The 24,554-nt window shown below is 34.7% G+C and overlaps 1 protein-coding gene across 1 annotated transcript in view; it reads left to right on the forward strand.

Moving 5' to 3' along the window:
* Positions 1 to 24,554, forward strand: part of LOC128863179 (uncharacterized) — a 155,196-nt gene that overhangs the window by 75,462 nt on the left and 55,180 nt on the right. Inside the window, exons 4-5 of the mRNA XM_054102180.1 lie at positions 12,235 to 12,395; positions 19,393 to 19,665. Coding sequence (XP_053958155.1) covers positions 12,235 to 12,395; positions 19,393 to 19,665 — 434 coding nt within the window. The remainder of the gene's footprint in view (positions 1 to 12,234; positions 12,396 to 19,392; positions 19,666 to 24,554) is intronic.

Genomic DNA, 24,554 nt, shown 5'->3' on the forward strand with positions numbered 1-24,554 from the left:
TTATTTATTGTTTTATTCCAAAATTTATTATTTACTGTCTATTATTTCCCATTTATTGACTTAGCCTTCGTTTTCAACTCACACAAAATTACACTTGTAATGATTAGAAAGTAAAAAACATAAATTTGTTTTCTCCATCTATTAACTCGTAGCTTGAAATGCATTACGAAAAGTTTTCCTCCAATCAGTTTACGATACCGAATTGAGTCCAAATATTTTGTATAATTTTATTTAATCTCCACACAAAAGCAAGGTCAGAAGGGTAACACAACCTTCACGCATACATAGGTAGCTATCACAAATCGCCATAACTGGAGCAAAATAAAAACTTCATTACACAAAATTTCGAAAACACAAAACTTTTAGTAAATACTACCGCCCCTGATATCATTCTCACATTTTCCAACGTCCATATATGAACAAATCTTTATACATTCATTCACATGCGAACACACTCACATCTAACCACCATCTACCCACATAGTATAATCTCATAAAATTAGTAAAACAATTCTAAATAAAGCTTAACGCTGAGCGCTCAAACAGTGTGCACCATATTTTGTACGATACGAACTATTAAAACTGGTAAAACGAGTAGTACTAATTAAGCAAAATTTACCGTACACAACTTCCGCCATTGCAACTTCCGTTAGTTGGTTTTTGGTAGTTGCTCCTCGCACTCAGCATGTGGCATTGCCTTTGAGAAAATTCAAAATGGAAAAAAGCTCATGCATATACTTACCTATATGCTCTTTGTAAACACATACAGGTGACCCTCATATAAAATGGGAGTTGCATTTAAAAAACGAAGGAGAGATCTTACTAGTACGAAAAGGGAGTGGCTAGTTTCTAAAAATTAGAGAAAATGATTTTAGTAAGGATTTTTGATTAATAATTTTTCATAGTGATGGTTCCTGGTACTCGGAAATAACTTTTTTAAAACTTTGCTTATGTTCAAAGTATGTGAAGTTAAGAATTTTTATCAACACTTTCTGGGGAAAACCTATTTGAACCCAGACAAAATTTCGCAGAAGAAATATCAAAATTTCGTTATTATTTTCTAAAACCAATTTAATGGAACGAAAAAATCATTGAAAATCGATTTTATTTTATTAGAAATTAATGCCGTCCTCGTGAGAAGACTCTAGGTTCAAACAGTACCGAAATTTTCTTCCTGTTTACAACAGAAATATATGTTGCTATATTCAATTCATTTCATCTTAGAAAATGAGAACATCAATTGGTAAAGTTGCAAATAAAAAAGGCTTTGGTGGTCAGTGCTTCCTATCCACAAGTGGAATAATTATTTAACTATAATTATTGGTCCTTTAAATAAATAAATAAATAAACTATAAAGAGATATTTTTTTATTTAACAAAATACACTATAAAATCCCATTAAAATATTTTTTATATTTTTAATTTATGTAAATAAATAAAAACCAAATTGTATACAATACTTTTTTGAGCATTTCTATATGAGTCCACGTTTGGCCAGGGCGAGTATGTGTGGGTTAATATACAATACAAAAAAAGTGTTTTATTCATCAGCGCTCAGTGCTATTAATCGCCTTGTTTTCTTTTTGGCAAGATCTCTTCACGTTCCCATAATTTTTTTGCATTATCTTTAGTTTCTTTGCAAAAATCTGCTATTTAGTGAAATGAATTTAATTTATTTACTTATTTATTTTATTTTCATTTAAATATATATGTATATCATTATATAATTATAATTGGTTATATTACACAAGTAAGGCAACTAGCAGTAAAGGCTATCGGTCTTTGCATTATATAAATTTCCTTATGATGCTAAGCACCATTGCTGCAATAAGAAACATACAAGAAATGCTTAGGCTCCAGTCTGACCTTAATGAACTCACTCTTTAGCGTACATGTTCATGTATCTCATTAAATTAAAAAAAATGCTTAGAAGTCACGTATTCTAAATCTACAATCGTTATATTAAATCTCTAATTATGTTCTAAAATTCAAGGACGTTGAGGTGATTTTTGATCGAAATTTTTCATTCTCAAGTCATGTTACTTATATTATCCCAAAATCATATTCGATCGGCGCTTCGTTAGACGTAATAGTTCAAACTTCTCAGACCCTTACTCGATGAAATTACTATTATTCGATATAGTTTGGAATATACTTAATTTATTTGGAGACCATATCAGCTATTTCCTATCACAAGAATAGAAAGGGTGCAAAATAGGCTTCTTAAACATGACCTAAGATCTTTAAATTTTTATATCCCATTTCCCTCGTGTAGTTCATCCTCGTGATTGTTTGGATAAAAGTCGCTTGAGCGCAAAAGGCCGGTTCTTTCACTTTCCTTTGTGTTTAATTTAATTCAAGGTTCCTTTATTGCGCGTTTCTTTTGCAACTCATTAACTATCTTATTCGGGCAAGAACTTTACGGACTAATGCACCTATTGCTCGGACTCTTTGCAAATTTAGTGAGATCTCGAACTCCATATCATTAGATTTTTCAATTACTATAAATCAATTCTATTCTTTGTTGAATGCATCATTTAATTCGCTAATATAATTGTTAATGTTTTGGCCCAGTTGTATTTCAGTTAAGCTAGTTTTATTTGTCATTTTTATTAACAAATGGTTTTTATTTACATTAAGACAGTAGTCAGTAAGAAATTTTGTATTTTTTTGACTCAAATTAAATAAATAAGCAGTTATATAGTTCATTTTGAAACATTATTTTCCTTCCACTATGAGGATAGAAAACAAGAATGCAATCTCATCAAAATAACTACAAATAGCGGATTGTAAATGAAAAGATTAGACGACATGCAAAGTCAGCAGAACGTTATGGCCCCCCTACAAACAAACCTCAACATTGACATATATACAGGGTCGTCGGGGTAAATCCGGAATGTTGAACTTAAAAACAAAACTATTGGATATTTACTCAAAAATAATTTTATTTGCACTTAACTTTGTATAATGTGGGTACACATAACATAGTTGAAAATTATACAATGTAATCTCCATCTCGTGCAATTACCTGCTCCAGCCGGGACCTGAAGCGCCCACATGCGCGTGCTATCTCCCCTTTGTCCACTGTAGTCATCACTTCCTCGATGGTTGTCTTCAGAGCGTCCTTAGTGTTATGAGGCTTCGCGTTAACTTTTGCTTCAACTGTGCCCCACACGTAATACTCAAGGGGATTCCAGTCTGGGCTTGAAGGTGGCCAAAAATCTGGTAACCAGTGGTAGGGTAGGTTGTTCTGGAGCCAAGCCTGAGTCTTCTTTGCCATGTGAGCAGGTGCGGAAACACATATTCTCTTCCAGCAGCCACGAGGTCCACCACGGATGCGTTTTTTTGTAGCCAAACCACTCAATTATCTCTTTAGGTCTTTTTCCGGCGTGAAGTGACTCTAGTATCGCAGCTCTTCTGTCCTGCTCTCGACTCGTCGTTTCACTAGCACTTACTCCGGCACTCCAATGTCAATCAGGAAACAATACACTAAAAATATGTCCCTTTATCAGCGGGTTTAGACTTAACGCTACTGCTCCAGAGCTTTCGAAATGTTTTCCGGATTTACCCCGACGGCCCTGTATATAGGTATATAATATACTATATATATTTGATCCTTTTATTCCTTTATGGAACATAGGGCCTCAACAAATTGTTTCCACTGGTCCCGATTTTGCGCCAGTTATTTAATTTCGTTCCATGTTTTACTCGTCTTTTCCATCTGCATCTCTATCATCCGCCTCGATGTGTTTGATGGTCTTCCTTTGCAGTGGGTGCCCTGTGTGTTCCACTCAATTGCATTTCTGGTGATGTCATTGCAACAAGTTCTAGGTTTCGCAGGCGTAAAGGAGGACCGACTTTACGCTGGCCTCAAATATCCGTAGTTTGGTATTTCTACTTAGGGCTTAGTTTACTGAACACTGTTTGTGCTTTCCTTATTCGCTCTTTAATATCTGCACTGGATCCTACGTTCGCCACGATAACACTGCCGAGGTAAGTGAAAGAATTAACTTTCTCTATCGCATATCCGTTTATGGTGAAGTTTACAGTGTTATGTACTATAACTTTCAAAGCCTTGGTTTTTGCATATTGAGTGACTGCGTCAAGATTCGCTTGCATGTCAGTATGATTATGCGCCAGTAACCAGATATCGTCTGGAAAATCTAAGACTTCTAGACGATCTGCGAATACATCTTTTCATTTTGAGGGCCGACGTCAGTATCACAACAGAACTATGTTAAACAGTAGGGGAGAAAGTACGCATCCCTGGTGTCATGCTCTACCCTATGGAAGGCAAGAATGTTAACCCTTGGCAAACCACTTTTTGAGAACCTAGAGGAGATGTAGGAATAACCCATACAACTTGTTTCTAGCAAGGATGTGGCAACAAAATGGTGCAGAAACGTTAATTGGATTCTTAGAGAACCACCACTTCAACTAACCAACCAAACCAACCACTTGAGAATCTTCATTTAAAAAATGGTTGAGCGGATAGTCTCTGCTGCTAGTTGCCTTGACTTTGTAATATGATTACTTATAATTTTACTCCAAGTAAATAAGTAACTAAAATAAATGAAGAATTACTATTTGGCCAAGCCTCTTCTCATACTTTGTACAGTCATTTTTTACCAGTAACTTCTACGTTTCGAGTTAAGCCATCACCTTCTCAGTTATCAGCAATTGCAGTTATCGCTGCTGCCAAACCTAATTCACCAATTTATTTTTCCAACAGTAATTCCATTTATAATTTTCTGCACTGTATCTTTCAAATTTTCGTTGTTAATTTATATAATATTTTATATTTTTGCCAAAAACCATTTATCTTCGTACATTTTTTAAAACAGACATTTTCACCTAAAATACCTGTACTTACATATTTCATGTTTTGTGAGAGCGTCAACCAAATCGCGCACCTTGTCAGAGTGAGTCTAAGCTATATCAGTTTAATGTTACTGGGGTTACCTGTACACAACTAGTTGGCAGGGTTATTTTAGTATACAAACAAGTAAACTTAGCAAAAGTGTTTGCAACGTAAAATGTTGTTATATATACGAATATACTCGTATCTACGATATATGTAAATACTAGTTGGTTGTTATTATGGACGAGATGTGCACTAACTATGTACAAAATAATTACTTGCGGAGAATTAGTTCCCACAAAAAATGTGTAAAATATATTGTACATATGGAGAAAACATGAGTTTTTTTATATTTTTTTTAAATAATATATGTTAATTATTCTTTACCTCGTTAGTCTAAAGTTATATAAGGTGGATTACTTATATTTCCCACAAAGGCCGCGATATGTATTTGGTACAAGCTTCAGTGCTAATCTCTCTCTCATAAAATGGAATTCGGGTGCCCTCTAATGGCAAAGGAAAAATTCTGGATGGCTGTAGATTATGTATAAGTTTGCCAGACATCCAATAAAGTTCGAGTTTAAGAAGCGATGTCGGCAAATGAAGTGTTGAACGCTGAATACCTCCTCCTCGTTCCTTTAGCTACGGCAATATTCATTAAAGGGAAACCCCATACGTTTCCCATGTGTTACCATTAGGCAGTTCCCGGTGGTAATACTCGTATAAACTACTGTACCAATGAAATGTCGGTTTAGATTCATGAGGGACCTAGTTCTGTCTTCATTCCAGAATTCTTCAGTTATTGCTAGGTTGCGCGTAAAACGACCTGATCCGAAACTTGCTTGATAATAAAGGGATACCTAAATACATACCCCTTTATACCCATTGTTAGGTGTTTAGCTGAGCTCACCGAGACCTCGGGGCTTACAGTTTGAAGTATACTCTGAACGAGAACGACATATGACTTTGATGGATCAGGAGCTTTTTCGTGGCAGAAATACATTCGGAGGTTTGCCATTTTCTACCGAGGAGCGACCGCTAGAAAAACCGTTTTCTACCATTTGCTGTTTCATGTCCGTAAACTCCAATCTGGCCAGTTCACACATACTGGACAGAATTGGCTGTCATCTCTTAGCCACCTCATCCGTGATTAGGTGTCCAGCAAAGTTTCTATATCCAAGGACCCAGACAACACTCGTAGCACACCGCATTGGCAGTTCATTTAAAATAGTTCCAAGTTCAATTGAGAATTTTAATATCTGCCTGATTGTCAGAATAGCGATCAGTTGTGCTCCAACAGACGTGTCTCTCACCATAACACAGCCTATTTTATAGCTATTAACTCAGTAGTGAGGTATTCGTAGTCTATACCACTGTAGAATCTTTATCCAGAACTGCGAAACTTACTCTGGCACCTTAAGTATGTGTTGAAAGAAATGTTAAGAATACATTTCGCTTTCATTTTTTCTTCCAAGCTAAGTTGCACGCAGAGGCAGTAATTTTCTGACCGCTGTATTACTCTACTCGTAAATAAATGTAGAGTGCTTATATTATAAAATAACCTGGAAATGAAACATCTGGCCACCTGCCACAGCAGGCTTTGATCAGGCTTCCATAGCCTTGTTAACACACTTTCAGTAATTGAAGTCACGGTCAGTAATTGGGGCAATATTTCGCTCTGTATTAACTGGAGGTCAACGAGAGTCTGCAAATGAGACAAACTCATATTGCCTTCTATCCAGAGTGTCCAAATATGTGGCATATGGGATTGCTACCGATTTGTCGAGCTCATTATTCAACTACCTGAATGAGATCGGCATGCATGGATTTAATTATCGCCTGCTTGTCTTGAGGAGTATTAAACATAAAGGATGTCGCTTTTCTAGCATTTAAGCTGGGTTCATTAGGATTTTATATGAAACTTTTGAAAAATATGCGTTGACAGATAAACAAAGGCTCTTTGGTGTTATTTTTAAAATTTCGTGTCTAAGGTTTTAAAAATTTAACCTGTCTTTCACTGTTAAATTCTATATTTTTCATTAAATTAAGTATAAGTCTCTTTGGTTCCTATATAATTATAATTTCTCCTAAGCCAAGTCATTAAAGTAGTTAGTTTTACAGACATGTGAGCACTTATTCCATTGCCCAGAGAAAAAGATTAGCCATACTGAAAGTTTATCCAAATCAGATATTACTCACTAATTTCAGTTTAAATTTAACCCTTTTAAAAGAGTTTAGACACAAACTATTTTCAAAATTAATCGACAAATTTTCAAGTTAAACTAAACCATTTCCATGGTACTTAAACGATAGTAATAAGTATCACTATGCTATGGGGGGAATGGCAACTGTTTTCCAAACAGAAGTTTTTGCCATCCTAAAAGTAGCCGAATGGATAATCGAGAGGAGATGGAACGGGAAACAGATTGGAGTCTTCAGTGATAGTCAGGCTGCATTGAAGGCCCTGGAGAACGCGAAGCAAACCTCAAAGATTGTTCAAGAATGTAAGAAGAAGCTTAATTCTGTCGCAAGACAAAACAGGATTGTACTTATATGGGTTCCGGGACACTCCGGTGTTCAAGGAACGAAATTGCCGACGAATTGGCCAACCGTGGATCAGCGGTGCCCCCACAGGGGCCAGAGCCAATAATCGGAATCAGTCCCGCAGGAATCCAGAATTGGATCAGCGATTATGTAGGCAATCTACATAAAGAGCGATGGTCCGGTCTAGAACGCTGCAGAACTGCAAAGTGTTTTGTGACAAGTCCGAACAGAAAACTGTCAAACTTTCTACTTAAACTTAGAAGGAAAGACATTCGGTTGATGGTCGGCATCATTACAGAACACAACCCATGGGGTCAGCATATGACCACCATTGGAATCATCGAGAACCCGGTATGCCTGTCATGCTTGGAGGAGGCGGATAGCACTGAGCACTTTCTCTGTGAGTGTCCTGCCTTTGCTAGAGCAAGGCTACGAGTATTGGGTTCCGATGTCATGAGAATGAGTAATATTCGTTCTCTAAAACTGGAGGATATTTACAGATTTGCCAAAGAATCTGGAAAATTCCCACAGGACTAACAATCTCTATCTCTGTCTATATTCTTTCCTATCTCTTTCTCTGATACTTTTCTCCTTCCCTCCTTGACTATCTACCCCCCTTTCCAGAGCTATAAATACAATGGGCTCTTTAGCCTGAGTGTTTTAGGAGTCACCAAATCTCCTGGTACTCCTTGGCTCGACCTTTTCAAATTTGAATTTTCAATTTCAAACCATTTCCAAATTCAGTGAAACTTTATTCAAATTAGATTAAGCCATTTTTGTAATTTATTAAATAAAATTTAAAATGTCCCATAGTTTCAAAATTTATTTTCAATTTAATTTCAAAACTTTTAATTTATCCTTGAAAATGGCAAATGCAATTTTCCTCATCGGAAAAAATAGAAAATACTCAGAACCTTTCATTTCGTCTAATTTTAAAGAATTATATTTAATTGTAATTGCAAATTTCTTTATTTCTCTTTCAAAAATTTTAATTTATCCTGAAAAATGCCAAATACTAATTTCCTCATCGGAAAAAGTGAAAAATACTCAGAACCTTCTATTTCGCTTAATTTTAAAGAATTCTATTTTATTGTATTTGCAAAGTCCTTCATTTCCCTTTCAAAATAAAAATATTTAAATTAAATAAAAAATCTAAATATGCACGTACATACGAATTAAGCAGCTCGTAACCAACACCAAATTAGTTTCGAAAAAACATCTAACACTGGCAAACTCTGTCCTCAATGCATTCCCAATTTGCTTAGCACTCTCAATACTAATTGAGTGCTCGTTGGTTGGGGGGCATTGAAGCGCAAAAACATACAGTTCTTCTTTGCTCTTATTTTCTATTTGCTTCTTTTTTTTAAGTCCCCTCAATGAGAGAGCTACTCTGGTGTTGCAATAAAATTCAACTTATTTTTCTCTCCACTTAATGCATCAAAGCATCAGTTTCTGCTGTGATGTCAAATGGATTTCCTTTTGCATATTTATGTGTGTGTGTGTAAATGTTCCTACCTGATTATAAATATATACCTATAGGGTCTTTCACGTTCGAGGGTATATATTACCGGTACTTTGTTTTAGTCATAGGCCAATGGCGACATATGTTACTAGAAAGTCTACAATTTACTAAAGTAATTAAGATAATAAAATAAAAATATAAATAATAAAAAATAAAATAATTAAAAATAATTAGAGCCTACTATGGAATATGTAGATGGGCGAAAATTTGCAATTTTAAAGAACTTTTGGCATTTTTCGCCTTTAAAATTTTCCAAGAGCGCATCCAATTTAAACTTAAATGAAAAAGTCGACTATGGTCGATATGGTTATATGGTTGAATATTTTATGTAGGTCTTGTACATAAAATATTCAAGTGCCTGCTCGTGCTGTCCATTCAATTGAAAATTTAACTGCTGTAAGAAAAAGCAGTAAAAATATCAAATTTTTTAACTGAATAACTCGATTTAGCTTGAATTTCGCTCGGCTTTTTCTGTGAGGGCATCTCAAGGAAAGGACTAAGCTTAATAATACTATAGGCATATGTAAATTTTCCGATTGTAGACTTGACCATTTCACTAATTCACTTACAGTTGTATGCTAGCGAATCGCTAGAGCTGCATTTTATACTAATTTGCTGTACCTATTTGAATGTAGCTCGAAAAGTTATGGCGATCCCATTATAAAACTTACTGGGATTACCGAGCATAGTCCCAGCTATTTATATTAAATAAGTAAAAAAAATCTGTGTTTTTGAAAAGTAAACAAAAAATAATTTCACAAAAAAAGTTTTACAAAAAATATATAATTTTTCCAATAAGAAAATGTCTTCAATTATATTATATCCTCGAAATATAAAAGAGGTAAAAAAGGAAAAGATTTCACTTAAAATATTTTAAGCTAAAACTTCCATTTTCACTTGAAGGGAATGGTTTTCAAAAATATTGTGGAAAAAAATATTCAAAAATATCTTTTTTAAAAAATTTGTTTCATCCTAGAATACTAAAAAAGAGTGCACTATAAACATGTTGACAGGAATCGAAAGTATTTCTCTTTAAGAACTTTGTGTTAACATTGAATAAATCTCAAAATATAACCTTTTTTTTTTAAATTTTTCAGCTTATTTCTTATTATACTCAATCCTACCAAATAACAAATTTCGAGAAGAACTGACTACAATATTTAAAATACTTGTTTGAAGAACAAAATTAAAAAAATATTTTCAGAAAATGTTTTTTTAAGATTGTATATTTTATTTTAAAAATGAAAAAAGATTATAAAAAAGTTAAAATGCACTAAAGAAATTTTATTTAAGTAACTCGATACCAAAATTTTCCTTGAATCGGGGGTGTCCTTCAAAAATTACGAAAGGAATGTTTTCATTAAAATTTTGTACAAAAAAACATCGAAAATAATATATTTTTAAATATATATAGTCTCCTAAAACGCAAAAAAAATTATTATAAAAATGTTAAAAAGAACCGAAGAGATTTCAGTTCAAAAAATTCTATACCAAAATTTTCGTTTTCATTCCAGGAGATTGTTTTTCAAAAATTAAAAAAAAATGTTTTTATAAGAATTTTGTAACAAAAAAATCCAAAAAAATAATTTTTAAATCACTTTCTACTCTAAAGCTCTAAAAAATGAGTTATAAAAAACAAGAATCGAAAATATTTCACTTTAAAGAACTCTATGCGAAAATTTTCAATACCCAATAAATCCCAAAATCTTAAATTTTTTTGAAAATGTTTTACATTTGGTCAACTTTTAGATGAATATTCATAATGCTTCGAATCTCGAAATCTTACATTTTTTTTTTTTTAAACTGTTTCAGTTTACATTAAGAAGTAGTACCCAAGCCTACAACTAAACAATTTTTTAGACGCATTGACTACTACATCCAAAATACTTGTATTTCAAAACTGAAAAAAAAACTCAAAAATTGTTTCAAAAAATATTTTCAGAAAATATTTCCAGAAAATATTTTTTTAAGTATATTTTATTTTGAAAACTAAAACAAGGTTGTGAAAACGATCTAAATAACCGCAGATATTTCGCTTTAAGTAACCTACACAAAATTCTTCAACCTTAATTGGGAGGGTGTTTTTAAAATATTATATTATGAAAAAAAATATTTTCATAAAAATTTTTTAGACAAAAATATCGAAAAAAAATATTTTTTAAATATATGTTGTACCCTAAAACAAAAATAAAAAAAATTATAAAATGTTAACAAAATTCGAAGATATTTCACTTTAAAGAAATCTGCGAAAATTTTCAATACCCAATAAATCCCAAAATCTTAAATTTTTTTGAAGATTTTTACGTTTAGTCAATTTTTAGATGAATATTAATATTGCTTGTACTTAAAGAGTGACCAAAAAATTTTCAAAAATTTTTCAGAAAACATTTGTTTTAGTTTTTGAAAAGTATAATTTATTTTAAAACTAAAACAAAGTTATAAAACCATTAAAGAGAACCAAAGATATTTCTCTCTAAAAAACTCTGCTCCATAATTTAAGGGGTGTACCCTTTTTCCAACAAAAAGTTTTTTCTAAATACTTGCATATTTGATCGTAGAAAACAAAGAAAAATTAAAAAAAAGTTTTAAAATAAAAAGAGAGAACAACATTTTGGTTTAAAAGCTCTATATTCAAATTTGCAAAAATTACAAGGGCATAATGTAATAGGAAAATTCCACCAAAAAGTTTCATGAGAATAACACAAAAAACCTTTTATATATATTTACATTTTGCCCTAAGAAGCTAAAAAAATATTTATAAAAACATTAAACAGCACCGAAGACATTTTATTTTATAAACGCTATACCAAAATTTTAAGATGAATAAATCTAAAAACTTGTTACATTTTTTTCAAAATTACCCCTTTTACTTCTTGTTATACTCATGCCTATAAATAAAGCTATTTTTAGAAGAATTAACGACAATGTCCAAACAGCTTGTATCACTTAACATGGAATCGCTCATTTGGAAATTATTATTTATCATTCATAAATTGGCACAAATTCAGATGGCATATATTTTTAAAGAAAAAATGAATTCCCATTGATTTAAAATACAAACACTCGAATCCAAAAGACCCTTTAGAAATATTCATTTTTAAACAAGTGTGTGCATAAGTGCACCGCGAACTTTTCCCTGTCAACCCTATTTATTTTTCTCAAAGCAAACGCCAAACAACTAACCAACTAAAAATTTCTACTCTTTTCTACATTTATTTCAACTGATTCGCATAACACACACCAATGCACACATACATTCATATATTCGCACATAAATGCAAACAAATTGTATGCTAACAAACACACAGTGCCCACAACACCCAGGTATATCAGGTGACACGTTCGGGCCATGAGCATTGCGACGTTACAGAGGGTATACTATTGGATATAACGCCGCTATTTGTCGATGGCAGAAAGCTGGTGACACTCTATGATAAGGACCTCACCGAGGGAGTCAACTTGCTAATTGGTGAGTACCACTACGGATATATCAAATGCATGTATGTATGTATGTATGTACCAAATGCTTGTATTTATTGTCCCATGCTGTTCTGTACGCCGTTGAGTTGCGTTGAGCTGGTGGCTTTACTGTTATTTGCTGTGTTTTACTGTTTCTTATATCTACTTATTTTTGCTTGTATTGCTACACTTAGTTGTTGCTGTTGTTGTCATTAGCTGCTTGCATGCTTTGCAATACCGTTGGGGTCGCTGTGCGGAAATCGCTCATACAGCAAACTGGCGTGTTTCCGGTCGAATCAAACTAAGAGCGACACCTCTGCCTCATTCGTCAAGGGGATATTAGTGGCGGTGAGTGCTTCGCATGATCGAGTGCTGACAGCAAACGTATGTTGCTACGTAGGCATGCACGCACACACTCGTTTATATAAAAGGCTTAATGTACACATATGCTGATGTGCGTGTGTGACTGTTTATTAGTCGAACCATCAGTTGTACGCCGAGGCTAATATTAAGTTAGCTACGTACATATGGATGTATATGCACTTGTTGGCCATTATACAGTTTTAAATGCTAAAACGCTTTTATGTTGCTTTTTGTAGTGCTCGTGCACTTAATGCGTATTTGTGCACGCATGCAGGCTGCCTGGTTGCTGCCTGGTTGGCACAAATATCAAGCCAGTCTAAGCCCAACGAGCAAAACGCGGGATGGTGAAGTCGTGTGGGACTCATCCTGGTTCAATCTGCAGCTGGCAAAGCGTTCGTGGCTGAGTTGTATCAGTTAGAAACTCCAATTAGAACAGCTTAGCCATTTGGGTCTTCGAACAACAACGCTTCCTCGGTATACTTATATACTAAGTAGCAAAATTATAAAAGCGCCACGGATTGATCAGTTTTAAATATTTATGTATTTATTTATGTTTTGACTTGAATTGTTTTTGTTTTTATATAAAAATATATTATAGTTTATTCTACAAGACTATGTAAATAAGTTGCTTATTCTTTTATAAAAATAATCGAATTTAAGCAAATGTGTATATTATTGGATTTTAAATAATTCATAATATTAATAGCAAAAAAATAAAGATATATAATGAATTTTATTATTATATATTCTTAAAAAAAAAAAGTTTATTCTACAACGGAGTCCTTAATCCACCCAGTCTCAAATATTGCACAAGATTTACAGAAAGTCGACGAATTTCAATCACAACTTTAAAATTTTTAATCCGAATAAGAAAAATGGTTACGCAGTTTTGCAGTCCACAAAATTGTAATGAATTTATTTGATTATTTATAATTTTTTTCCTGACGTGTTTCGTATTTTCCTACATTAAACAAAGCTTCGTTTATCCATTGCATGGAAGAAAATGCATACCACCGTCAGTAAAAAAAAAAATTCAAAAACTAATGTGAATTTGAAGCTACTTTAGACTTCCATAAAACTATAAAAGGTGGCGCAAAATTATTTATCGGAATGCGTTATAAATTTTGCAATTGTCCCCATATTTGACACTTGTGAACTAGACAGCTGCAGTATACAAAGTGGCAAGCAACGGAGCGCTATACTCCGCAAAAGCGTGGAATAATTTTTGATCAATGATCGGCCGGTGGTGACCAATGATCGGCCGCAGCGTGAATATCGATTTCGATTTCGTAATCGTGTCGCGCCTACTCAGCGAATATTCCGGCGCTTAGGCAGTTTACTCGAACAGATTAGAACCACATGATACCTTCCAGGGCGTGGCCGCCACCGGACTAGTCGTTCGGTAGAAAATATCACTGGGAACGAAGAAGCATCAACCAGACGAAAGTCACTCAATTGGGCATCGCCAGTCGGGCCCCTACACCTACAGCGAATTTTGTCAAAAGACTTAAAAATGTTCCCGAACAAAGTGCAAACAGTGCATCAGTTATTGCCTGCTGACCGTCAGGCGTGTATGAATTACTGTCAAGATATTCTCAATCTACACAAATAAGAGAACGATTTTGTGACGAAAAACAGTATGAACACCGAGGCGCATTTCCACTTAAACGGTTACGTCAATAAGGAAACTCTTCAGTTTTTGGGGCACTGAAGCTCCATGTGTGATACACGAAGAGCCATTACATCTACTCAAAGCCACTATGTAATGCAGCGTTCACCAGTATGAAAGGAGTGATTGGACCGTATTTTTTCAGAACGTCGTCCGTTCACTATTACTAACGAACGCCAAAAGCCGTGATAAACGACTTTTTACTGCCAAAATTGGATGAGCGAGACTTACTAAATACATACATGGTTGGAACAAGACGATGCAATCGCACACACAGCACAAGCCACAATGGATATTGTGAAGGAAGTGCTTCCTGGTCGCGTAGTCTCCCGTTTCGGGGATTTGGCATGACTAACAAGATTGTCAACAGTTCTAGAATGTTTTAAACTACTAGATGACGTATCTAAGTGCTACAAGGTGCACCTTATCTGGGTACCAGGCCACAGGGACATTCCAGGAAATTGTAAGGCGGATGAACTTGCTAGAGCCGGTACAACGCTCGATCTCGAACCGGATAAGGCGCTGATACCCATGCCTATAGCCACTTGTGAATTACTTATAGACAGGGAAACCATCAAAAAGGTAAATACAATCTGGCAAAACCTCACAACATGCGAACTAAGCAGACAGACATGGCCGAACTGGAACAGCGGTCGATCGAAGATCTTGCTAAGATTCAACAGGGAATCTATAAGAAAAATGATAGGTGTACTAACAGGTCATTGTTTAATAGACAGCCACGCTAGAAGGTTAGGACTACCTTACTTCGATTTCTGTAGAAGCTGTCTAAATACAGAAGAAGAGGAAACAGTCAGACACCTTTTATGTGAGTGCGAAAGCCTAGCTAGGAGAAGGCTGCGCACCCTCGATACAGCATTTCTAACCGATGTAGCGGATATAGTGCATCTAAAACTAACGAAGCTCTGCTCGTTTATTAAAGCAACCGGATGGTTTGAAAGGGAACACGTAGAGTAAGGATAAGCTCCAGTGGTATCACAATGGACCTGCCGAAGGTCTAAGTGGGTCTTACGACAACCACCCTACCTTCAAGATTGTCCAATTTAACCATCCGAGACTTTCTTCTCTGGGCCTATTTGAAGGCGCCGGCTCAGGAAATCGCAGCTTTAGGGAGAATATTCGACAGAAATGCGAACAGTTATCACCGGAAGTCCTGATAATTCGATGAATGGCCGGAAATGTGTATCAACACCTATCAACGGGTTGATAGTTGACTGATATCATCTTTTCCACTTGACAGAAAAAATGAGAAGCTGCAAATATAGATTTGCATCTCCCGAAATATTGTTTATTCGGAAAGTTATTAAAAATTAAAGGGATTTATTACTTTTGAGCCACCTTGTACTAAAATTTAATGGACCATACAACTGAATCACAAGAAATTTTCTAATGGTTCTTTATAGATTCTGTATTTTGATGGAAATTTGATGAATACTTAAAAGTTTTGCTCAAAGTTAGACGCTTGGGTTTTTTGATTTCTATTATAGAATGATATGTATGTATATACTAATTATTATAAAAAAAATCGTGATTAAAATTAATTTAATTTGATAAATAAAATATAGTCAAAACTTTTCAATATATGGTGGCCTAATTATTATATGAGTCACTTAATTAAAACAAAATCAGCAGAAACTACAATCGAATCTTTTGAAGGGCTGGAGCTTTGGTCGTATTCGATTGTCATAACTTACCTAGGCTTAGGCTCGAAACTCCAAACTGCAGTCTTGCCATCACCAGCGTATATCTGCCATGAATCTGCCGTAAAACATGTCTATGAAATACTTCAAAAACCGATTTATCGGACTATTTCTTTCATGAAGCTGCATGGTTTTCTCACTTTCAGATCGAACTTCCATTAAACCCCAAAATAGTAATTTTCACAATTTCCTACAACAACTACAAAAATTTCTCTTTAAACTATGTATCCCGTTGATAGGTTTAAAACAAGCCGAATCAGCGGCAGACGGAACCTGCCGTTTGGCTCACGTGACAGTCTACATATTTGATTAGCAGCTGCAAAGCCACCAACAACTTAGCAATTTTTGCGCATATTTACCGCGTAGCTACTATGAACTCTATACTTGCAAACGAACACTCAAAGACACTAACAAAATCAACATACATATTTACAGTTGCATCTATGCATTAGGCGAGCACTCTAATTTCATGCAACTCGTTCACATATGGCGCAGAAAATCTTAATGAAGTTGTCATGGCAAAATTTCTTTATATGTGTATCGTAATTTATATAGGGTTTTCCAAAGAGAGTGAGACGATTTTTTATTTGATTTTATTTTTATTTTTTTCACAAAATGGTTTCCTGCAGTTTTATGCCACAGTTATGCCACGAACAGCTGGTCATTTTTTTAGGACTTTTTCATGGCAGAAATACACTCCGAGGCTTACCATTGTCCGCCGAAGGGTGAACGCTATTAGAAAGACTTTTTCCGTCATTTAATGTTCATGCCCGGGGTTTCGAAGCTGGGCACTACCGAATGGTAGTCACATACCAACCCACCCATTCAGCTACGGCGGCCGTAGATCAATAGGTAGGAATAACACATCGATCAAATGTCCAACGCGAACTCTGTGGCGCAGATTCGAGGCATCCAATTTTCAATGACTCTGCTGCTTAAGATAGTAGTCTGGTAACTTACACGTTTTTTGAGGCCATGTTTGGGACATTTTTTGGAAGGGAAAATAAAATTCAATCGGTTTGATTTTCTGATATGTTATTAAAGGTATCAGAAGGTGTACAAAAAAAAATTTTTTTTTTTAATGTTTCGATACTATTTTTGTACACTGCAGCAAGCGGCAAAAAAGAGAGGTACTGTGGCTGGCCGCCGTGATTTCGTCACTTGTGGTCATTTGAAACAGAAAAACCAAATTGCTTATTAATCAGTGTGCTTGTCGTTCTGGCGGGTAGTAAGATCAAATGACAAAAAATAACAAAATGGCGGACTTCGTAAGAAAATTGCCTTTCTTTAAAGTGGAAATCGAACTAAAAAATGGAAAGTTAGGGACGAAATAAATTAAATCTACTATCCGCCAGAACTATTAATGTGTAGAAAAACATATCTAAATTTCAGTTCAATCCGTTAGATAGAAAATTTGTTTTCACGACGGCCATCCGGAAAAACGTTGTTTTGAGAAAAACGCGTTTAAAGTTTTAGCGGCTTAGCGCGCGCAAGTACGAGCCGCTCTCATGTATGTGCTATAATTTCGTCAATATTTCGAATTTCGGTCTAAAATTTGTACAGTATATTGCCAATATATCGCACTTTCAAAATATGTAAAAAACCGAAATTCGAAATTTTCAAAATAAGTTACCAGACTACTACCTTAAATCTGCTTTTACATCTGAGCAACGACCTAGGCTATATTGGAAAATCTTATGATGAAAGAGTTTACCAGATTCTAATCGAACGTTCTTCGTGGCACATTTACTTCACTTGCGTCTGCGTTAACCATAATTTATTTAATATATACAATGAGTCAAAAAAATTTAGACTTTTGTACAATATTCGCATGGTTTTTCATGCCCATTTTTTCGTTAGTTTTGTATAAAAATATAGTTTCTAACTACATATATACAATATTAAAAAAAAATAATCACATTTTGAACAAAATTTCGAACTTTTTTCTCAGAATTTTCAATTTTTTTCTGGTATGCAGAATGGGTTATGGTGGCATCATATTTTAAATCAGTAGGATACGCCAGTGACTTAGTTCTGTTAGTATCAGCACCGTTTCCCTCATTCATGTACTCAGTCGCCGGGCTGCCACTTGCAGCCTCCGAGTCAACTCTGATAAAACGGAGCTGGTGCTAATTACCAAAAAATATAAACCTCCACACTTTGGACGTCAAATTAAACAACCGGAGCATGTAAAACTTGCCCCACAACTGCCCTGAATTTCGTTTTGCCCATACTTCCCATCGACTTTTACGTTATTTCCATCGCAGTTCAAACTGCAATCAGGTTAAAGGAGGTTGACCTCTGAGGGCAATTTATCAAGGGACATGGTAGTACTTTCATCCAACTTCGGACAGATCTCTCTATCCGTAAACTGGAATATAAGATTTGTTTTATTTCAATTAAGTGCATACCAAAAAATTTTGGAATTCTGAGTAAACAGTTGGAAATTCTGAGAAAATTTAATGCATTTTTTTATAATTTTTTTAAATTTGTTTTTCTTTTTTTTTTAATAATGCGACACTTTGGTTTGATCTTGATGTTGTTCTACAAATGGAGGGACCTACAGTTTCAAGTCGATTCCGAACGCCAGATAATTTTTATGAGGAACTTTTCCATGGCATAATACACTTGGAGGCCATTGCCTGCCGAGGAGCGACCGCTATTAGAAAAAACTTTTCCGTATTGTTCAATATTCCCAAAACTTTATCAATTGTTCCATGAAAAATACTGGGAGTATTGAAAAAAACGGTCACTGTGACGAAACTTTTCTGACTGACTGTATAGGTATATGTATATATGCATATATATTATATGTAATAAGGTTTTATCATTCGACACGCTGCTCAAATGTGTAACTTGCCATAGTGATTTGGCATTAATGCCTGAACAGAAAACAACCGCAAGAGCAACATGGCCGTCTCAGCCTTTCCCTATTAGAAAACCCTCATTGCCAGATAAATGCATGCTTAACTAGCAGATTTGAAGCAACATATGTACATATGTAGGTGCATGTGCTAAAATGTGAAATTATTATTATATTTTAATAACATAGCAGCGAATGTTTTCACCACTGCAACGCACATTTCAATTCTTTTATTTGTTCGTTTTGCACACTTTTTTTCAATTTGCTTGCAAACATTTACCTCAGCTACCCCACTTTTTACTCACTTTTAAGTACTCGCACATTTTCTAACAAGTATTCTATTGCAAAGCTTGCTTACCATATCCATTTGCTTTACTCTTATTTCGTTATTTAGTGGTTTCCGAGTTGTGGGGCTCTCAGTGCGTTCGTCTGAAGGTTACCACAAAAACCGACAATTGTGGCGAAAGTGCTGAATGCTCTGGCAAAGGTGTATGTTACTCCAATCCCGCCATGGAGGAGTATGAGTGTCAGTGTTGCAGCGGTTTTGCTGGTCCCCACTGTGAGGAAATTGATGCTTGCACACCGAGTCCGTGCACAAATAATGGTATCTGCGTGGACCTCTCACAGGGGCATGAGGGAAATTCATATCAATGTTTATGTCCGTATGGTAAGTACTGCAACACTTTTACTATTTCTTATACAAACACACTTGCACTTCCATACAAATACTCGTATGAGGGAGTGCGCTCATGCAGATAATCAAGTCAATTAGAACTAAGATATTTTTTCGTATAATAGAAGACGAATTGTTGCTGAGAAGAATTTAAACTGTTCATATATAAAAGTTGGTTTGTTTTTTGTTATTCTCTAAAACCTGCTGGGTGCTCGTTTATAGTTATGTCCGGCCAGACAAATATGGGTACTGCTGTGAACGAATTCACAGGTGATCCTGGTGGGTGTTAAATTATTAACCCTTTCGCTACAAATTTAACGGGAAGCTTTAAAAATCCAATTCTTTCAATTCTTACTCGTATTGCTTCTAGAAATATCAGTTACTATTCGATGTATTTTATAGAATGTATTGATATGGAAAGGAAAAATGTAGAATTTTTTTTGTTTTATTTTGTTATACGAGTATATATAATTTACCTTAACTTAAACATAACTTAATTTAACTTGAACGTAACTTCATTTACAGTAACTTAAACCTAACTTAACTCAATTTAAACGTAACTTCACTTGAATTGAACATAACTTAACTTAACTTGAACGTAACTTCACTCAACTTAAACGTAACCTAACTCAACTTGAACGTAACTTAACTTAGCTTAACTCAAACGTAATTTAACTTAACTTAAACGCAACTTAACTTAGCTTAACTTTAACGTAACTTAACTTAAACGTAACTTAACTTAACTTGAAAGCAATTTAACTTAACTTGACTCAGCTTAAGCGTAACTTGATTTAAATATAAATGCAGCCTGCGAAATGGGAAACATGAATAATAGGTCTCTCCAGCCGTAAAGAACTTAGAGAGTAGACTGAATACTAAAGTTACTTAAATTAGGTAAATTAAGAGCGGTGAGATAACCACGTTAAGTGATTAACTCCCTTTAAATTCAATAAATCTTCAAAAATATTTAAGCAATATTAATTAGTTATCAACGAAATGTACACCTTTTAAAAGTTTGTTCAGCTGAGGGAGAGCAAAAGACTAAGTCTAGAGTTTATATCGAGTTATTTGAAGTAGAGACTATTTAACGAGTTCAACGAAACTGATAATAAAAATGTATGAAAAAATTGTGTGATCTTACTTATTTCCAATGAGGCGGTAGACGCACGCTAATTTGATAGTTTGGGTAAACATTTTTAAGTTCTTACGTAACTTAAGTTAAGTTTACATCTGGAGTAACTACATTATAATTCTCAAATTCTAAGAACCTTGAAAGAGTTTAATTTACTTTCAAACTCTTCTGCAAACGACATTTCTTTATTGAAATCTAAATTTAAACTTTTATTGAATGAATTGTTGAAGCGCTTTATTAATTACATTGCTTTCCAATTAGGCTGTAAGAAAGTTTAAATTTTCTAGGTTAAATAAATAAAAAATAAAAAAACAGAGAAACCTGGAGTGCTAAGCCGTCTCCGCAAGAGGGATAGTTTCCATGGAAAGATTTTTCATGGCAGAAATGCGCCCAGAAAATTCACATCAACTAAAGAAAAGCGACTGCTAATAAAACTACAAAAATGGTTAATATCCAAAGTGGGTACTGGACTCGCGATTATACTTCTACCGACAATAATATCCACGAAAATAAGGCATGTCATAGACTTAGTATTGCCACAAGTGTGGTCGTCCTCGCATGGTTCGAACCAGTGAAGCCATAAAGCCGTTTGAGAAATAATTCGTAGAAATCCTCTTAGAAAGAAGAAAACAATGTCCGCGGAAACGAGTGTATCCACCACATCTACATCAAGACTAATTAGAAATGATCTCCACATCAAAACCTTCCGTCGCTCAAATGGTCAAATTTTGAAAACGCGCTTGAAGAAAATTGGACTCGACAGATGCAAGCAGCTTCTTCGGTGGCACCTGGTCAATGACCATGAAAACATTATTTTTACAGATGAGAAAATGTTCACTGTTGAAGAAGTTTCTACTAAGCAAAACAACAAAATCTATGCTAAAACTTCTAAAGACGCAAAATATGTTGTTCCAAGTGCTCAGCGTGGCCACCATCCAGCCTCCGTAATGGTTTGGTGGGGAGTGTCCTGTAACGGCGTTACATCTCTTCAATTCTGCAAGAAAGTGGTTGCGACCGGTTCGAAAGTGTACCAGGAATATATTTTAGAAGACGTGATGAAGCAATTGAGCAGTACTCTCTTCAATGGAGAGAGTTGAATCTTCCAGCAAGATTCCGCTCCCGCCCTTAAGACAAAATCCACACAGATGTGGCTAAAAAACAAAATTCCTGGGTTCATAGCCCCAGAAGATTGACTGTCTGGAAGTCCAGATCTGAATCCATTGCACTACAGTTTGTGGTGAGAATTCGAAAACATGGCCTGTCGCAGCACTCATAAATTTGGGTAGTCTCAAAAAATCTTTGGTTCGAGCAGCGACGTTAATATCCATGGAAACCATGCGTGCTGCAATAACTGAGCGGCCTAACCGTTTGAAGGCTTGTATAAAAAATTGGTGACCATTTCGAATGAAAATTTTAATTTTTTTTAATATTGTCATTATTAAATAAAACTAACTTCATTAAAGAAAGTATTATAATTTCAAATCTATAATGGACTTAACATGTAACAGAACTTTTGGCAGGAATAAATATATCAAATAGATTTAAGCCTAGTAATTAGTATTTTTATGATAGTCATTTAAATTTTAAATTATCGACAAACGAAAAATCTTGCAGTTTCGTTCCACCTCTTTGCGTGAAGCTTAAGCGGTAATTTCACTAATCTATCACCGTTAACTAAATCTAAGTATATTTGCAACCTCTACAGCTTAATTCTACGCTAATTCACATATCCATCGACTTACTAATTTCACGACAAAGTGTTCGAAATTACTTTTTTGCTCCATCATTTACTCAGTTTTTTCATTAATCCCATCTAATTTTGCTCTACAAAATTGTGTAAATGCAAACTTCTAGTCTTCATGTGAAATAGACTGAAGTGGATGGAAAAATCACAATTATCAGTTAAAATAATCCACCATTTTTACGTTTTCTAGCAAAGCTTTCATAGCCAAAAAGCAATATTATATAAGCAGAGAAAGTCAATTACACTAAACTCACTTCCATCCGTTGAGGTACTCAGCCAGCTCAAATTTAATGTGGTTTTATAATAACAAGCTTTATTATTACTATTTTATCATTCTCCATCTGCCCTGACCACACTCACTCAGTGAGCATTACAATTTAGCCAACCAGCTAAAGGCAAGCCTACCCAACCCATCAACCATTCAATTCAATTTTACCCGACTCTACCCAATCCAGCCGACGCACAGTGAATGAGTTTGCCAATGCGAGGGAACTTAATTGAATTTCCGACGCAGATTGAGAGAAATTGATTTGAAATTTGTTATGTAAGGTTTAATATGCCATCTAATAAAAACTACTCATCCTCTTGTACAAATATCCCTTTTTTCTGGTTTTAAGGTTAATAAAACTTTTCTTCTTTAATGATATGTTTTCATAGTAATTATTGTTTTATTAAAAATGCCGGATGTAATTGCAGAGAAAATATGTTTTGTTGATTTTTCCAGGGTTGCATTTACTAATCAATGAGATAAAAATGAAAAACCCTCCATTTTTGAGCAACGTTTTTGCTAATTAAAAAAAATGATTTCGAGTAATGTAAATAAATCTTTACTATTCGCGCTTCATTGCTTATCTATTCGTATAATTCAGCTGTCTAGTTCACAAGTGTCAAATATGATTGACGTATGACGCCATTTGCAAAAATTATAAATATTTCGATTGCTGATTGATGGCTGATTAATTTTGCAAATGCATTTCAAATTCAATCAATTTAATGTGAATCAGAATGATCTTTAAAAATGTGACAATCCAAAAATAATACCACCGCTTTCATATACCAAGCTCCCTGCTTGTTAAACTACCTTTGTATGAAAGTATGAGATAATAACCCATTATGGCATACAATTTCCGCATGTTGAATTATGAATATAACAGCAAATAAATTTCTTCTTACACGAGGGAGTATTATGAGAACCCTTTTCTTAATTTTGTATTTATTTTATTTCACACATGCAGTAGATAAAAGCTAGAAAAATATAGGATGTAGATAATTTACAGTTTGAAGTCGAAGTTTTTCTAAGCAAAAAAAGTCTAGCGGAAATTCTAGTCAAAATTCCTGAAACTGCAAGAAGGAATTTAACTAGAATTTCAGCTAGACTTTTTTTACCTAACCAAAAACTTCGACTTCGTAGGAGCTTAACGTGGGTAAACATTTCGATGACTCCCTTGCAGAACATTAAAACTTATCCTCTCAAGTAAAATTGAGCAAACAATTACGCCGGTAATTATATGACAAGTAAACCATTTGAGGAACAACATCAAGATGCACGCGATAAATAGAAGAAAGAGATCGGCCAAACACCTACAAAAATGTGTAAGCGCCAATTATACGAGTATATACATAAACGATAACGAAGGAGCAGTTCTTCCTTTTTCTAATGTTCTTAAGTTGATCAGTACCAGAGACCTGCATGGCTCACTGTTTTCTTGAGTTGTCCATACGCTAAATTTCTTGCTCACATTCAGTCAATTGAACCAAAATATTTGGTCAAGTGCAGTCAGCTCATGCAGGCGAAAGCGTAGTTCAGGTCAGTCAACACGTATGATCTAATGTCTTCGGCTCAAATCTAATCATTGAACAAAAAGCAGCATTGAATGAAATTAGCATCGGCCTTTGCGTTCAAACGATCAAACTTGTTCAAAGAAGTAATTGTCATTATTGTAAATAGCACATGTTCGAGGCCTCGAGCGTTGGCGTACAATGTACGCTGTAAATTGCGTTTCGTAT

The sequence above is a fragment of the Anastrepha ludens genome, chromosome 5 (assembly GCF_028408465.1).
Source record: "Anastrepha ludens isolate Willacy chromosome 5, idAnaLude1.1, whole genome shotgun sequence".
Classification (NCBI taxonomy): domain Eukaryota; kingdom Metazoa; phylum Arthropoda; class Insecta; order Diptera; family Tephritidae; genus Anastrepha; species Anastrepha ludens.